The sequence below is a fragment of the Oncorhynchus kisutch genome, linkage group LG25 (genome assembly GCF_002021735.2).
Source record: "Oncorhynchus kisutch isolate 150728-3 linkage group LG25, Okis_V2, whole genome shotgun sequence".
NCBI classification, from domain to species: domain Eukaryota; kingdom Metazoa; phylum Chordata; class Actinopteri; order Salmoniformes; family Salmonidae; genus Oncorhynchus; species Oncorhynchus kisutch.
Window position 1 is genome coordinate 31873872 of NC_034198.2, and position 18914 is coordinate 31892785.

Below are 18914 nucleotides of genomic sequence, written 5' to 3' on the forward strand. Positions count from 1 at the left end.
GACATTAACCTGCTGTAGTAGAGAGAGAGAGAGAGACATTAACCTGCTATAGTAGAGAGAGAGAGACATTAACCTGCTGTTGTAGAGAGAGAGAGACATTAACCTGCTGTTGTAGAGAGAGAGAGACATTAACCTGCTGTTGTGGAGAGAGGTAGACACTAACCTGCTGTAGTAGAGAGAGAGAGACATTAACCTGCTGTTGTGGAGAGAGATAGACATTAACCTGCTGTTGTAGAGAGAGAGAGACATTAATCTGCTGCGGTAGAGAGAGAGAGACATTAACCTGCTGTTGTAGAGAGAGAGACTTTAACCTGCTGTAGTAAAGAGAGAGAGACATTAACCTGCTGTAGTAGAGAGAGACATTAACCTGCTGTTGTAGAGAGAGAGACATTAACCTGCTGTATTAAAGAGAGAGACATTAACCTGCTGTTGTATAGAGAGAGAGAGACATTAACCTGCTGTTGTATAGAGAGAGAGAGACATTAACCTGCTGTTGTAGAGAGAGAGAGACATTAACCTGCTGTATTAAAGAGAGAGACATTAACCTGCTGTTGTATAGAGAGAGAGAGACATTTACCTGCTGTTGTATAGAGAGAGAGAGACATTAACCTGTTGTAGAGAGAGAGAGAGACATTAACCTGTTGTAGAGAGAGAGAGAGACATTAACCTGTTGTAGAGAGAGAGAGAGACATTAACCTGTTGTAGAGAGAGAGAGAGACATTAACCTGCTGTAGTAGAGAGAGAGAGACATTAACCTGCTGTAGTAAAGAGAGAGAGACATTAACCTGCTGTAGTAGAGAGAGAGAGACATTAACCTGCTGTAGTAAAGAGAGAGAGACATTAACCTGCTGTTGTAGAGAGAGAGACATTAACCTGCTGTAGTAGAGAGAGAGAGATATTAACCTGCTGTATTAAAGAGAGAAACATTAACCTGCTGTAGTAGAGAGAGAGACATTAACCTGCTCTAGTAGAGAGAGAGACATTAACCTGCTGTAGTAAAGAGAGAGACATTAACCTGCTGTAGTAGAGAGAGAGAAACATTAACCTGCTGTTGTAGAAAGAGAGACATTTACCTGCTGTAGTAAAGAGAGAGAGACATTAACCTGCTGTAGTAGAGAGAGAGACATTTACCTGCTGTAGTAGAGAGAGAGACATTTACCTGCTGTAGTAGAGAGAGAGACATTAACCTGCTGTAGTAGAGAGAGAGACATTAACCTGCTGTAGTAGAGAGAGAGACATAACCTGCTGTAGTAGAGAGAGAGACATTAACCTGCTGTAGTAAAGAGAGAGAGAGAGACATTAACCTGATGTAGTAGTGAGAGAGAGAGACATTAACCTGCTGTATTAAAGAGAGAGACATTAACCTGCTGTTGTATAGAGAGAGAGAGACATTAACCTGCTGTTGTATAGAGAGAGAGAGACATTAACCTGCTGTTGTAAAGAGAGAGAGAGAGACATTAACCTGCTTTTGTAGAGCGAGAGACATTTACCTGCTGTAGTAAAGAGAGAGAGAGACATTAACCTGATGTAGTAGAGAGAGATACATAACCTGCTGTAGTAGAGAGAGAGACATTTACCTGCTGTAGTAGAGAGAGAGACATTAACCTGCTGTAGTAGAGAGAGAGACATAACCTGCTGTAGTAGAGAGAGAGACATTAACCTGCTGTAGTAGAGAGAGAGACATTAACCTGCTGTAGTAGAGAGAGAGACATTAACCTGCTGTTGTGGAGAGAGAGAGACATTAACCTGCTGTTGTGGAGAGAGAGTGAGAGAGAGAGAGACATTAACCTGCTGTTGTGGAGAGAGAGAGACATTAACCTGCTGTAATAGAGAGAGAGAGACATTAACCTGCTGTAATAGAGAGAGAGAGACATTAATCTGCTGCGGTAGAGAGAGAGAGACATTAATCTGCTGCGGTAGAGAGAGAGAGAGATTGACCTGCTGTAGTATAGAGAGAGAGAGAGACATTAACCTGCTATAGTAGAGAGAGAGAGACATTAACCTGCTGTTGTAGAGCGAGAGAGACATTAACCTGCTGTTGTAGAGAGAGAGAGACATTAACCTGCTGTTGTGGAGAGAGGTAGACACTAACCTGCTGTAGTAGAGAGAGAGAGACATTAACCTGCTGTTGTGGAGAGAGATAGACATTAACCTGCTGTTGTAGAGAGAGAGAGACATTAACCTGCTGTAGTAAAGAGAGAGAGACATTAACCTGCTGTAGTAGAGAGAGACATTAACCTGCTGTTGTAGAGAGAGAGACTTTAACCTGCTGTAGTAAAGAGAGAGAGACATTAACCTGCTGTAGTAGATAGAGACATTAACCTGCTGTTGTAGAGAGAGAGACATTAACCTGCTGTAGTAAAGAGAGAGAGACATTTACCTGCTGTAGTAGAGAGAGAGAGACATTAACCTACTGTATTAAAGAGAGAGACATTAACCTGCTGTTGTATAGAGAGAGAGAGACATTAACCTGCTGTTGTAGAGAGAGAGAGACATTAACCTGCTGTATTAAAGAGAGAGACATTAACCTGCTGTTGTATAGAGAGAGAGAGACATTTACCTGCTGTTGTATAGAGAGAGAGAGACATTAACCTGTTGTAGAGAGAGAGAGAGACATTAACCTGCTGTAGTAGAGAGAGAGAGACATTAACCTGCTGTAGTAAAGAGAGAGAGACATTAACCTGCTGTAGTAGAGAGAGAGAGACATTAACCTGCTGTAGTAGAGAGAGAGAGACATTAACCTGCTGTAGTAAAGAGAGAGAGACATTAACCTGCTGTTGTAGAGAGAGAGACATTAACCTGCTGTAGTAGAGAGAGAGAGATATTAACCTGCTGTATTAAAGAGAGAAACATTAACCTGCTGTAGTAGAGAGAGAGACATTAACCTGCTCTAGTAGAGAGAGAGACATTAACCTGCTCTAGTAGAGAGAGAGACATTAACCTGCTGTAGTAAAGAGAGAGACATTAACCTGCTGTAGTAGAGAGAGAGAAACATTAACCTGCTGTTGTAGAAAGAGAGACATTTACCTGCTGTAGTAAAGAGAGAGAGACATTAACCTGCTGTAGTAGAGAGAGAGACATTTACCTGCTGTAGTAGAGAGAGAGACATTAACCTGCTGTATTAAAGAGAGAGAGAGACATTAACCTGCTGTAGTAGAGAGAGAGACATAACCTGCTGTAGTAGAGAGAGAGACATTAACCTGCTGTAGTAAAGAGAGAGAGAGAGACATTAACCTGATGTAGTAGTGAGAGAGAGAGACATTAACCTGCTGTATTAAAGAGAGAGACATTAACCTGCTGTATTAAAGAGAGAGACATTAACCTGCTGTTGTAAAGAGAGAGAGAGAGACATTAACCTGCTGTTGTAAAGAGAGAGAGAGAGACATTAACCTGCTGTTGTAGAGCGAGAGACATTTACCTGCTGTAGTAAAGAGAGAGAGAGACATTAACCTGATGTAGTAGAGAGAGATACATAACCTGCTGTAGTAGAGAGAGAGACATTAACCTGCTGTAGTAGAGAGAGAGACATTAACCTGCTGTAGTAGAGAGAGAGACATTAACCTGCTGTTGTGGAGAGAGAGAGACATTAACCTGCTGTTGTGGAGAGAGAGAGACATTAACGTGCTGTTGTGGAGAGAGAGAGACATTAACCTGCTGTTGTGGAGAGAGAGTGAGAGAGAGAGAGACATTAACCTGCTGTTGTGGAGAGAGAGAGACATTAACCTGCTGTTGTGGAGAGAGAGAGACATTAACCTGCTGTAATAGAGAGAGAGAGACATTAATCTGCTGCGGTAGAGAGAGAGAGATTGACCTGCTGTAGTATAGAGAGAGAGAGAGACATTAACCTGCTATAGTAGAGAGAGAGAGACATTAACCTGCTGTTGTAGAGAGAGAGAGACATTAACCTGCTGTAGTAAAGAGAGAGAGACATTAACCTGCTGTAGTAGAGAGAGACATTAACCTGCTGTTGTAGAGAGAGAGACTTTAACCTGCTGTAGTAAAGAGAGAGAGACATTAACCTGCTGTAGTAGATAGAGACATTAACCTGCTGTTGTAGAGAGAGAGACATTAACCTGCTGTAGTAAAGAGAGAGAGACATTTACCTGCTGTAGTAGAGAGAGAGAGACATTAACCTACTGTATTAAAGAGAGAGACATTAACCTGCTGTTGTATAGAGAGAGAGAGACATTAACCTGCTGTTGTAGAGAGAGAGAGACATTAACCTGCTGTATTAAAGAGAGAGACATTAACCTGCTGTTGTATAGAGAGAGAGAGACATTTACCTGCTGTTGTATAGAGAGAGAGAGACATTAACCTGTTGTAGAGAGAGAGAGAGACATTAACCTGCTGTAGTAGAGAGAGAGAGACATTAACCTGCTGTAGTAAAGAGAGAGAGACATTAACCTGCTGTAGTAGAGAGAGAGAGACATTAACCTGCTGTAGTAGAGAGAGAGAGACATTAACCTGCTGTAGTAAAGAGAGAGAGACATTAACCTGCTGTTGTAGAGAGAGAGACATTAACCTGCTGTAGTAGAGAGAGAGAGATATTAACCTGCTGTATTAAAGAGAGAAACATTAACCTGCTGTAGTAGAGAGAGAGACATTAACCTGCTCTAGTAGAGAGAGAGACATTAACCTGCTCTAGTAGAGAGAGAGACATTAACCTGCTGTAGTAAAGAGAGAGACATTAACCTGCTGTAGTAGAGAGAGAGAAACATTAACCTGCTGTTGTAGAAAGAGAGACATTTACCTGCTGTAGTAAAGAGAGAGAGACATTAACCTGCTGTAGTAGAGAGAGAGACATTTACCTGCTGTAGTAGAGAGAGAGACATTAACCTGCTGTATTAAAGAGAGAGAGAGACATTAACCTGCTGTAGTAGAGAGAGAGACATAACCTGCTGTAGTAGAGAGAGAGACATTAACCTGCTGTAGTAAAGAGAGAGAGAGAGACATTAACCTGATGTAGTAGTGAGAGAGAGAGACATTAACCTGCTGTATTAAAGAGAGAGACATTAACCTGCTGTATTAAAGAGAGAGACATTAACCTGCTGTTGTAAAGAGAGAGAGAGAGACATTAACCTGCTGTTGTAAAGAGAGAGAGAGAGACATTAACCTGCTGTTGTAGAGCGAGAGACATTTACCTGCTGTAGTAAAGAGAGAGAGAGACATTAACCTGATGTAGTAGAGAGAGATACATAACCTGCTGTAGTAGAGAGAGAGACATTAACCTGCTGTAGTAGAGAGAGAGACATTAACCTGCTGTAGTAGAGAGAGAGACATTAACCTGCTGTTGTGGAGAGAGAGAGACATTAACCTGCTGTTGTGGAGAGAGAGAGACATTAACGTGCTGTTGTGGAGAGAGAGAGACATTAACCTGCTGTTGTGGAGAGAGAGTGAGAGAGAGAGAGACATTAACCTGCTGTTGTGGAGAGAGAGAGACATTAACCTGCTGTTGTGGAGAGAGAGAGACATTAACCTGCTGTAATAGAGAGAGAGAGACATTAATCTGCTGCGGTAGAGAGAGAGAGATTGACCTGCTGTAGTATAGAGAGAGAGAGAGACATTAACCTGCTATAGTAGAGAGAGAGAGACATTAACCTGCTGTTGTAGAGAGAGAGAGAGACATTAACCTGCTGTTGTAGAGAGAGAGAGACATTAACCTGCTGTTGTGGAGAGAGGTAGACACTAACCTGCTGTAGTAGAGAGAGAGAGACATTAACCTGCTGTTGTAGAGAGAGAGACTTTAACCTGCTGTAGTAAAGAGAGAGAGACATTAACCTGCTGTAGTAAAGAGAGAGAGACATTAACCTGCTGTAGTAGAGAGAGACATTAACCTGCTGTTGTAGAGAGAGAGACATTAACCTGCTGTTGTAGAGAGAGAGAGAGAGAGAGAGAGACTTTAACCTGCTGTAGTAAAGAGAGAGAGACATTTACCTGCTGTAGTAGAGAGAGAGAGACATTAACCTGCTGTATTAAAGAGAGAGACATTAACCTGCTGTTGTAGAGAGAGAGAGACATTAACCTGCTGTTGTATAGAGAGAGAGACATTAAACTGCTGTTGTATAGAGAGAGAGAGACATTAACCTGCTGTTGTAGAGAGAGAGAGACATTAACCTGCTGTATTAAAGAGAGAGACATTAACCTGCTGTTGTATAGAGAGAGAGAGACATTAACCTGTTGTAGAGAGAGAGAGACATTAACCTGCTGTAGAGAGAGAGAGACATTAACCTGTTGTAGAGAGAGAGAGAGACATTAACCTGTGGTAGAGAGAGAGAGAGACATTAACCTGCTGTATTAAAGAGAGAAACATTAACCTGCTGTTGTATAGAGAGAGAGAGACATTAACCTGCTGTTGTATAGAGAGAGAGAGACATTAACCTGATGTTGTATAGAGAGAGAGAGAGACTTTAACCTGCTGTAGTAAAGAGAGAGAGACATTAACCTGCTGTAGTAAAGAGAGAGAGACATTAACCTGCTGTAGTAGAGAGAGAGAGAGAGACATTAACCTGCTATAGTAGAGAGAGAGAGACATTAACCTGCTGTTGTAGAGAGAGAGAGACATTAACCTGCTGTTGTAGAGAGAGAGAGACATTAACCTGCTGTTGTGGAGAGAGGTAGACACTAACCTGCTGTAGTAGAGAGAGAGAGACATTAACCTGCTGTTGTGGAGAGAGAGAGACATTAATCTGCTGCGGTAGAGAGAGAGAGACATTAACCTGCTGTAGTATAGAGAGAGAGAGAGAAAGAGAGAGATAGACATTCATCTGCTGCGGTAGAGAGAGAGACATTAACCTGCTGTTGTAGAGAGAGAGACTTTAACCTGCTGTAGTAAAGAGAGAGAGAGACATTAACCTGCTGTAGTAGAGAGACATTAACCTGCTGTTGTAGAGAGAGAGACATTAACCTGCTGTTGTAGAGAGAGAGAGACTTTAACCTGCTGTAGTAAAGAGAGAGAGACATTTACCTGCTGTAGTAGAGAGAGAGAGACATTAACCTGCTGTATTAAAGAGAGAGACATTAACCTGCTGTTGTATAGAGAGAGAGAGACATTAACCTGCTGTTGTATAGAGAGAGAGAGACATTAATCTGCTGCGGTAGAGAGAGAGAGAGATTGACCTGCTGTAGTATAGAGAGAGAGAGACATTAACCTGCTATAGTAGAGAGAGAGAGACATTAACCTGCTGTTGTAGAGAGAGAGAGACATTAACCTGCTGTATTAAAGTGAGAGACATTAACCTGCTGTTGTATAGAGAGAGAGAGACATTAACCTGCTGTTGTATAGAGAGAGAGAGACATTAACCTGATGTTGTATAGAGAGAGAGAGAGAGACTTTAACCTGCTGTAGTAAAGAGAGAGAGACATTAACCTGCTGTAGTAAAGAGAGAGAGACATTAACCTGCTGTAGTAGAGCGAGAGACATTTACCTGCTGTAGTAGAGAGAGAGACATTAACCTGCTGTAGTAGAGAGAGAGACATTAACCTGCTGTAGTAGAGAGAGAGAGAGAGACATTAACCTGCTATAGTAGAGAGAGAGAGACATTAACCTGCTGTTGTAGAAAGAGAGAGACATTAACCTGCTGTTGTAGAGAGAGAGAGACATTAACCTGCTGTTGTGGAGAGAGGTAGACACTAACCTGCTGTAGTAGAGAGAGAGAGACATTAACCTGCTGTTGTGGAGAGAGATAGACATTAACCTGCTGTTGTAGAGAGAGAGAGACATTAATCTGCTGCGGTAGAGAGAGAGAGACATTAACCTGCTGTAGTATAGAGAGAGAGAGAGAAAGAGAGAGATAGACATTAATCTGCTGCGGTAGAGAGAGAGACATTAACCTGCTGTTGTAGAGAGAGAGACTTTAACCTGCTGTAGTAAAGAGAGAGAGACATTAACCTGCTGTAGTAGAGAGAGACATTAACCTGCTGTTGTAGAGAGAGAGACATTAACCTGCTGTTGTAGAGAGAGAGAGAGAGAGAGAGACTTTAACCTGCTGTAGTAAAGAGAGAGAGACATTTACCTGCTGTAGTAGAGAGAGAGAGACATTAACCTGCTGTATTAAAGAGAAAGACATTAACCTGCTGTTGTATAGAGAGAGAGAGACATTAACCTGCTGTTGTATAGAGAGAGAGACATTAACCTGCTGTTGTATAGAGAGAGAGAGACATTAACCTGCTGTTGTAGAGAGAGAGAGACATTAACCTGCTGTATTAAAGAGAGAGACATTAACCTGCTGTTGTATAGAGAGAGAGAGACATTTACCTGCTGTTGTATAGAGAGAGAGAGAGAGACATTAACCTGTTGTAGAGAGAGAGAGAGACATTAACCTGCTGTAGTAGAGAGAGAGAGACATTAACCTGCTGTATTAAAGAGAGAGACATTAACCTGCTGTTGTATAGAGAGAGAGAGACATTAACCTGCTGTTGTATAGAGAGAGAGACATTAACCTGCTGTTGTATAGAGAGAGAGAGACTTTAACCTGCTGTAGTAAAGAGAGAGAGACATTAACCTGCTGTAGTAAAGAGAGAGAGACATTAACCTGCTGTAGTAGAGCGAGAGACATTTACCTGCTGTAGTAGAGAGAGAGAGACATTAATCTGCTGCGGTAGAGAGAGAGAGACATTAACCTGCTGTAGTATAGAGAGAGAGAGAGAAAGAGAGAGATAGACATTAATCTGCTGCGGTAGAGAGAGAGACATTAACCTGCTGTTGTAGAGAGAGAGACTTTAACCTGCTGTAGTAAAGAGAGAGAGAGACATTAACCTGCTGTAGTAGAGAGAGACATTAACCTGCTGTTGTAGAGAGAGAGACATTAACCTGCTGTTGTAGAGAGAGAGAGACTTTAACCTGCTGTAGTAAAGAGAGAGAGACATTTACCTGCTGTAGTAGAGAGAGAGAGACATTAACCTGCTGTATTAAAGAGAGAGACATTAACCTGCTGTTGTATAGAGAGAGAGAGACATTAACCTGCTGTTGTATAGAGAGAGAGAGACAATCTGCTGCGGTAGAGAGAGAGAGAGATTGACCTGCTGTAGTATAGAGAGAGAGAGACATTAACCTGCTATAGTAGAGAGAGAGAGACATTAACCTGCTGTTGTAGAGAGAGAGAGAGACATTAACCTGTTGTAGAGAGAGAGAGAGAGACATTAACCTGTTGTAGAGAGAGAGAGAGACATTAACCTGCTGTATTAAAGTGAGAGACATTAACCTGCTGTTGTATAGAGAGAGAGAGACATTAACCTGCTGTTGTATAGAGAGAGAGAGACATTAACCTGATGTTGTATAGAGAGAGAGAGAGAGACTTTAACCTGCTGTAGTAAAGAGAGAGAGACATTAACCTGCTGTAGTAAAGAGAGAGAGACATTAACCTGCTGTAGTAGAGCGAGAGACATTTACCTGCTGTAGTAGAGAGAGAGACATTAACCTGCTGTAGTAGAGAGAGAGACATTAACCTGCTGTAGTAGAGAGAGAGACATTAACCTGCTGTAGTAGAGAGAGAGAGAGAGACATTAACCTGCTATAGTAGAGAGAGAGAGACATTAACCTGCTGTTGTAGAAAGAGAGAGACATTAACCTGCTGTTGTAGAGAGAGAGAGACATTAACCTGCTGTTGTGGAGAGAGGTAGACACTAACCTGCTGTAGTAGAGAGAGAGAGACATTAACCTGCTGTTGTGGAGAGAGATAGACATTAACCTGCTGTTGTAGAGAGAGAGAGACATTAATCTGCTGCGGTAGAGAGAGAGAGACATTAACCTGCTGTAGTATAGAGAGAGAGAGAGAAAGAGAGAGATAGACATTAATCTGCTGCGGTAGAGAGAGAGACATTAACCTGCTGTTGTAGAGAGAGAGACTTTAACCTGCTGTAGTAAAGAGAGAGAGACATTAACCTGCTGTAGTAGAGAGAGACATTAACCTGCTGTTGTAGAGAGAGAGACATTAACCTGCTGTTGTAGAGAGAGAGAGAGAGAGAGAGACTTTAACCTGCTGTAGTAAAGAGAGAGAGACATTTACCTGCTGTAGTAGAGAGAGAGAGACATTAACCTGCTGTATTAAAGAGAAAGACATTAACCTGCTGTTGTATAGAGAGAGAGAGACATTAACCTGCTGTTGTATAGAGAGAGAGACATTAACCTGCTGTTGTATAGAGAGAGAGAGACATTAACCTGCTGTTGTAGAGAGAGAGAGACATTAACCTGCTGTATTAAAGAGAGAGACATTAACCTGCTGTTGTATAGAGAGAGAGAGACATTTACCTGCTGTTGTATAGAGAGAGAGAGAGAGACATTAACCTGTTGTAGAGAGAGAGAGAGACATTAACCTGCTGTAGTAGAGAGAGAGAGACATTAACCTGCTGTATTAAAGAGAGAGACATTAACCTGCTGTTGTATAGAGAGAGAGAGACATTAACCTGCTGTTGTATAGAGAGAGAGACATTAACCTGCTGTTGTATAGAGAGAGAGAGACTTTAACCTGCTGTAGTAAAGAGAGAGAGACATTAACCTGCTGTAGTAAAGAGAGAGAGACATTAACCTGCTGTAGTAGAGCGAGAGACATTTACCTGCTGTAGTAGAGAGAGAGAGACATTAACCTGCTGTAGTAGAGAGAGAGACATTAACCTGCTGTAGTAGAGAGAGAGACATTAACCTGCTCTAGTAGAGAGAGACATTAACATGCTGTAGTAGAGAGAGAGACATTAACCTGCTGTAGTAGAGAGAGAGAGACATTTACCTGCTGTAGTAGAGAGAGAGAGACATTAACCTGCTCTAGTAGAGAGATAAAGTATTTGTCTAATTTATTGTGCTTCTCCTCCTCTTTGTTCTCTCCTGGAGCGTGTTTTGTGTAGCTTGTTATTGGCCATAAGTCTTCAAAGAGGCATTAGGCTATAGAGCCTCAGTGTGTTGCAAAAGTTAGGAGACATCTAATCAGTATAAAATTGAATTAAATTCAGGGAATTCTAATTTAAAGGAGAAGGATAGGCTTCAACAACCAATAGCCAACAGGTAAGCTGCTACTTAATGTTCTGAATTGAGTTGTTGTTTGTAACTGTAGGATCAGAAAGCGCATGCACTGAAGCCTCATGTCACGCCTTGGTCTTAGTATTTTGTGTTTTCGTTATATATTTGGTCAGGCCAGGGTGTGACATGAGTTTATGTGTTGTGTTTCGTATTGGGGTTTTATAGGATTTGGGATTGCTATGATTAGGGGTGTGTCTAGTTAGGCTTGGCTGCCTGAGGCGGTTCTCAATCTGGAGTCAGGTGATTCTCGTTGCCTCTGATTGGGAACCGTATTTAGGTAGCCTGAGTTTCGCTTTGTATTTGGTGGGTGATTGTTCCTGTCTCTGTGTAGTGTTCACCAGATAGGCTGTATTAGGTTGGTGGGTGATTGTTCCTGTCTCTGTGTAGTGTTCACCAGATAGGCTGTATTAGGTTGGTGGGTGATTGTTCCTGTCTCTGTGTAGTGTTCACCAGATAGGCTGTATTAGGTTGGTGGGTGATTGTTCCTGTCTCTGTGTAGTGTTCACCAGATAGGCTGTATTAGGTTGGTGGGTGATTGTTCCTGTCTCTGTGTAGTGTTCACCAGATAGGCTGTATTAGGTTGGTGGGTGATTGTTCCTGTCTCTGTGTAGTGTTCACCAGATAGGCTGTATTAGGTTGGTGGGTGATTGTTCCTGTCTCTGTGTAGTGTTCACCAGATAGGCTGTATTAGGTTGGTGGGTGATTGTTCCTGTCTCTGTGTAGTGTTCACCAGATAGGCTGTATTAGGTTGGTGGGTGATTGTTCCTGTCTCTGTGTAGTGTTCACCAGATAGGCTGTATTAGGTTGGTGGGTGATTGTTCCTGTCTCTGTGTAGTGTTCACCAGATAGGCTGTATTAGGGTGCATGTTCCGTTTGTTGTTTTTTGTATTTATAGTTATTTCATGTACCGTCATTTTTCCATTAAAATCATGATTAACCACCACGCTGCATTTCGGTCCGACTCTCTTTCAACAAACGAAGAACGCCGTTACACCTTTTGGACAACATCAAGTTCATAACTATGTTTAGAGATTGGTTGGTTTTTCTGGACGCTTCAGTCCAGATCTTCTTTATAGCCATATCTGCTCAGCAGGCTGTCATTCAACTATGCCCCTCACCTGCTCTTCATCAGCAGGATGGGATGTCCATCAGTACACGTCACCACACACACACACACACACACACACAGAAACACACACACACACACACACACACACACACACACACACACACACACACACACACACACACTCCCATGGGCATTGTACAGGCCTGATCAGAAGTATGCTTGGATTTATCAGCCAGTTAAATGTCAAATGTTCAATTAGTCTAGAGAAGAGAAAAGATACTGGTGAGGTGGACTGTAGTATTGCAGTAACGTAGTAACACATAGTACTGTAGTATTGTAGTAACACATAGTACTGTAGTATTGTAGTACCATAGCACCGTAGTATTGCAGTAACATAGCACTGTAGTATTGTAGTAACACATTACTGCAGTATTGCAGTAACATAGCAATGTAGTATTGTAGTAGCATAGTACTGTAGTATTGTAGCAACACAGTACTGTAGTATTGTAGTAACATAGCACCGTAGTATTGCAGTAACATAGTACTGTAGTATTGCAGTAACATAGCACTGTAGTATTGTAGTAACACATTACTGCAGTATTGCAGTAACATAGCAATGTAGTATTGTAGCAACACAGTACTGTAGTATTGTAGCAACATAGCACCGTAGTATTGTACTAACACATTACTGTAGTATTCCAGTAACATAGCACTGTGGTATTCTAGTAGCATAGTACTGTAGTATTGCAGTAGCATAGCATTGTAGTAACATAGTACTGTAGTATTGTAGTAACACAGTACCATAGTATTGTAGTGACATACTATTGTTGTATTGCAGTAACATAGTACTGTAGTATTGCAGTAACATAGCACTGTAGTATTGTAGTAACACATTACTGTAGTATTGCAGTAACATAGTACTGTAGTATTACAGTAACACAGTACTGTAGTATTGCAGTAACATAGTACTGTATTATTGTAGTAACATAGTACTGCGGTATTGCAGTAGCATAGCACTGTAGTATTGTAGTAACATAGTACTGTGGTATTGTAGTAACATAGTACTGTAGTATTACAGTAACACAGTACTGTAGTATTGCAGTAACATAGTACTGTATTATTGTAGTAACATAGTACTGCGGTATTGTAGTAACATAGTACTGCGGTATTGTAGTAACATAGTACTGTAGTATTGCAGCAACATAGTACTGTAGTATTGTAGTAACATAGTACTGTAGTTTTGCAGTAACGTAGTACCGTAGTATTGTAGTAACATATTATCATAGTATTGTAGTACCATAGTACTGTAGAATTGTAGTTACATAGTACTGTAGTAGCATAGTACTGTTATAGTGTAGTAACATAGTACTGTAGTATTGTAGTAACATAGCATTGTAGTATTGCAGCACCATAGTACCGTAGTATTGCATTAACATAGTATTGTGATATTGTAGTACCATATTACTGCAGTACCATATTGTAGTATTGTAGTAACATAGCACTGTAGTAATGTAGTAGCATAGTACTGCAGTATTGTAGTACCATAGTACTCTAGTATTGTAGCACCATAGTACGTCTGTATTGTAGTACCATAGTACAATAGTATTATAGTGCCATTCTACTGTAGTATTGTAGTAACATAGTCCCATTTTACTGCAGTAATGCAGAACCATAGTACTGTAGTATTGTAGTACCATAGTACTGTAGTATTGTAGTAACATAGTACTGTAGTGACATAGTACTGTAGTATTGCAGTAACATAGTACTGTTGTATTGTAGGACCATAGTACCGTAGTATTGTAGTAACATAGTATTGTGTTATTGTAGTACCATATTACCACAGTACCATATTGTAGTATTTTAGTAACATAGCACTGTAGTATTGCAGTAGCATAGTACTGCAGTATTGTAGTACCATAGTATTGTGGTATTGTAGTACCATAGTACCATAGTAGTATAGTTCCATATTAAAGTAATGTTTTAGTAACATGTTCCCATTTTACTGTAGTATTGTAGCACCATAGTACCGTGGTATTGTAGTAACACAGTACTGTAGTATTGCAGTAACATAGTACCGTAGTATTGTAGTAACATACTATTGTAGTATTGCAGCAACATAGTACTGTAGTATTGTAGTAACATAGCACTGTAGTATTGTAGTAACATAGTATATTGTTGTTGTAGTACCATATTACCACAGTACCATATTGTAGTATTTTAGTAACATAGCACTGTAGTATTGCAGTAGCATAGTACTGCAGTATTGTAGTACCGTAGTACTCAAGTATTGTAGCACCATAGTATTGTGGTATTGTAGTACCATAGTACCATTGTAGTATAGTTCCATATTAAAGTAATATTTTAGTAACATGTTCCCATTTTACTGTAGCATTGTAGCACCATAGTACTGTAGTATTGTAGCACCATAGTACCGTTGTATTGTAGTAACACAGTACTGTAGTATTGCAGTAACATAGTACTGCAGTATTGTAGTAACATAGTACTGTAGTAACATAGTACTGTAGTATTGTAGTAACATAGTCCCGTAGTACTGTTGTACCATACTACTGTAGTAACATAATACCGTAGTACTGTAGTATTGTAGTAACATAGTACTGTAGCAACATAGTCCCATTGTACTGTAGTGCTGCATTACCATAGCACTGTAGTAACATAGTACCATAGTGCTGTAGTATTGTAGTAGCAGTCCCGTAGTACTGTAGTATTGTAGTAACGTAGTGCTGTAGTAGAGTTGAATCGTAGTGCTGTTGTATTGCAGTACTATAGTATTTTAGTAATATAGTACCATAGTACTGTAGTATTGTAGTACCTTGTTACTGTAGTTACATAGTACTGTAGTATTGTAGTACAATAGTAATGTAGTGATATAGTGCCACTGTACTGTAGTATTGCAGTACTATAGTAGAGTAGTAACGTGGTACTGCAGTATTTTAGTACCATAGTACTGTAGTACCATAGTACTGTAGTTTTGTAGTACCATACTACTGTATTACCATAGTACTTTAGTACCGTAGTACTGTAGTATTGTTGTACCATAGTACAGTATGTGTTGTAGTACCATAGTACTGTAGTAACATATTACTGTAGTACGTTAGTATTGTAGTACCATTTTACTGTAGTAAAACAGTACCATGCTACTGTTGTACTGTAGTAATGGTATTGTATTACCATAGTAACACAGTACTGTAGTACTGTAGTAACATAGTACTGTGGTACTGTAGTACCATAGTAACATAGTACTGTAATATTGTAGTACCCCAGTCACATAGTACTGTAGTACCATAGTAACATAGTACTGTAGTATTGTAATAGTGTTGTTGTACTGTAGTAAATAGTAACATAGTAATGTAGTGACATAGTAACTTAGTACTGTGGTATCATATTACCATAATACTGTAGTATTGTAGGATTCTAGTATTGTAGTAGTTTAGTTCCATATTACTGTAGTATTGTAGCACCATACTATTGTAGTATTGTAGCACCATAGTAACATAGTACTATAGTACTGTAGTATAATATAAACTAAGTACTGTAGTATGGAGTAACATAGTAGTGTAGTACTGTAGCACCAAAGAGTGTGCAAAGCTGTCATCAAGGCAAAGGTGGCTATGAAACATCTCAAATATAACATTGTTTTTGATTTGTTAAACACTTTTTTGGTTACTACATGATTCCATATGTGTTATGTCATAGTTTTGATGTCTTCATTGCTATTCTACAATGTAGAAAATAGTACAAATGAAGAAAAACCCTTGAATGAGTAGGTCTGTCCAAACTTTAGACATGTACTGTAGCTATGTTATCCTTACTCATTGTGTTATTATTTCAAAATAGTTTTTATATTTTCTCTCTGCATTGTAAGTAAGCATTTCACTTTTAGTCTACAATTTGATTTGATTGATTTGAGACAATGAGTGAGGCTTAGATTGACAAGGTTAGAGGTTAGAACTAGGAACAGGAATTTTTCTGGACGGGTCACTTAGTTTTGATAAATAATTAAATCTGTGATAGGTTTGTACCTACATTTATTTCCATAGTCCAAAATCTATCTAGCCATCTAATGTGGAGTTCCCATCACATTGGTTACTATCCTATAATATTAGGGGTTAAGTGTAGATTTTAGAATGGGCACAGGCCTCAGACATACTTAGCATACTGGAATATAAATGTCCCAAATGTGTTTTCAATGTTTAGAAATCATTATTTGTTGTATAGTTAGCCCGGCCACAGTATGACTGAATGCTACCTTGAATATTTTGAGAAGAAACAAAGTTACAACTGCGTCTGGTTTGCTCCCAGCCAGGTCTCTAGACAAACTGTACAACTTTGCCGAGTGTGCTGGTCTGCATCTGGTCCTGGGGTTCAACGCCCTGCAGAGAAACCCTGACTCCTCCTGGAACTCCTCCTCAGCCTTCAGCTTACTCAAATACAGCGCCGGGAAGAAATACAACATCTCCTGGGAACTGGGAAACGGTCAGTATCTACTACACCACACTATATACTGCATTTCAAATATTGTACAATGTATGGTATTTAATACAGCAGAATTCTAAAGCATTGGACAACACTGTACCTACAGGGGTATACAGGTGTATATGGGGTATAAAGGGGTATACGGGGGTATACGGGGGTATAAATGGGTATAAAGGGGTATACAGGGGTATAAAGCGGTATACAGGGGTATACAGGGGTATAAAGGGGTATACAGGGGTATAAAGGGGTATTCAGGGGTATAAAGGGGTATTCAGGGGTATAAAGGGGTATACAGGGGTATAAAGGGGTATACAGGGGTATACAGGGGTATAAAGGGGTACACAGGGGTATAAAGGGGTATACAGGGGTCTACAGGGGTATAAAGGGGTATACAGGGGTATACGGGGGTATAAAGGGGTATACGGGGGTAAAAAGGGGTATAAAGGGGTATAAAGGGGTATACGGGGGTATAAAGGGGTATACAGGGGTAAAAAGGGGTATACAGGGGTATAAAGGGGTATACGGGGGTATACAGGGGTATAAAGGGGTATACGGGGGTATAAAGGGGTATACGGGGGTATAAAGGGGTATACAGGGGTATACAGGGGTATAAAGGTGTTATGACTGGTTTCATAAAGGTGTTATGACTGGTTTCATGAAGGTGGTATGAATGCCTTATGTATAACTCCTAGTTGCTATACACTATACAATATGATAGTAGCAATTCTATGATATATACAGCACATAAATGACAGTATTATAGGCTTCCCAGTACATTGCTTACTTCTAGCTGCTCTGGTAAAGAAGTTGATATCATTGGCAGTGCTCATGATAACAAAACAAAATAAGTACTGGTGCTGGCCAAAGCCTTGAGAGGGCATGCAAATGTGTACGTTTTGACTCTGAGTCATAATTGAAAGGAAGCCTTTCAAAGAGTGAAGAGAGAGAGAGGTGAATATTTAGGCATGATGAAGGATGGAGTGGTTTTTAAAAGGAGAAGTTGACAGCTGATGACTTTCTATGTGGTGCAGTCGACACCTGCCAAAATGACAGATACAAGCACTCTCGCCAGAAGGTAGAAGCTGTGAGGTCAATGTGGGATTCTCTCCAACACTCTTGTGTTGGACAGCGTTAGAATGACACGCTGTGTCTCACTGTAATACCATCATGAGTTTAGTTATGGAGGTAGACCTGAGCGATTTCCTTAGATAGACCAGCTGCAACATCAAAAAATTAGCTTTTTGGTTTTAATTTAAGGTTAGGGTTAGGCATTAGGGATAGCAGTGTGGTTAAGGTTAGGGTTAGGCATTAGGGATAGCGGTGTGGTTAAGGTTAGGGTTAGGAATTAAGGATAGCAGTGTGGTTAAGGTTTGGGTTAGGCATTAGGCATTAGGGATAGCAGTGTGGTTAAGGTTAGGGTTAGGCATTAGGGATAGCAGTGTGGTTAAGGTTTGGGTTAGGCATTAGGGATAGCAGTGTGGTTAAGGTTAGGGTTAGGCATTAGGGATAGCAGTGTGGTTAAGGTTAGGGTTAGGCATTAGGGATAGCGGTGTGGTTAAGGTTAGGGTTAGGCATTAGGTTAGGGTTAAGGCCAGGGTTGGTTTAAAATCCGATTTTATGACTTTTTCTATTGCTTTAATTTCCTTCCTCTCTCCATCTCTCTCCAGAGCCTAATGGCTACCGAAGCATGGTGGGTCAGACAGTTAACAGTACCCAGCTAGCCAAGGACTACACCATGCTGAGAACACTACTGCAATCTGTACGCTACTACAGCCGAGCACACCTCTACGGCCCTAACGCTGGACCACCACGCAAGAACGCCATTCTGCTGCTCGACGGGTGAGTCGCCTCACTGACACCGTTTCAATTATAGATGCATTATGGATTGTCAATATAGTCAACAAAGTCCTAAACTATAGTATAGAACCATCTTTTGGAAATATGGTTTAAACAGTACACACACACACACACACACACACACACACACACACACACACACACACACACACACACACAGGCACACACACACAGGCACACACACACAGGCACACACACACAGGCACACACACACAGGCACACACACACAGGCACACACACACACAGGCACACACACACACACACACACACACACACAGGCCCAGTGTTTATGTAGAGGTCTCCAGTCTGGTGGTCCCAGGTCCTGGTCAAGTTAAATAGGCTGTCAGCTGAATAGAGTGTCAGTGGATTGATAAGGTGGCCGAGTGATTTCCCACCTGTCCTCTCCTCTCTCTTCTCTCCTCTTTCTCCACTCTTCTCTCCTCTCTCTCCTCTCTTCTCTCCTCTTTCTCCACTCTTCTCTCCTCT

The 18914-nt window shown here is 40.7% G+C and overlaps 1 protein-coding gene across 1 annotated transcript in view; it reads left to right on the top strand.

The window, feature by feature from the left end:
- Window positions 1–18914, top strand: part of LOC109881408 (inactive heparanase-2-like) — a 139251-nt gene that overhangs the window by 55215 nt on the left and 65122 nt on the right. The window contains exons 2-3 of the mRNA XM_031804840.1: window positions 16363–16571; window positions 18239–18410. Coding sequence (XP_031660700.1) covers window positions 16363–16571; window positions 18239–18410 — 381 coding nt within the window. The remainder of the gene's footprint in view (window positions 1–16362; window positions 16572–18238; window positions 18411–18914) is intronic.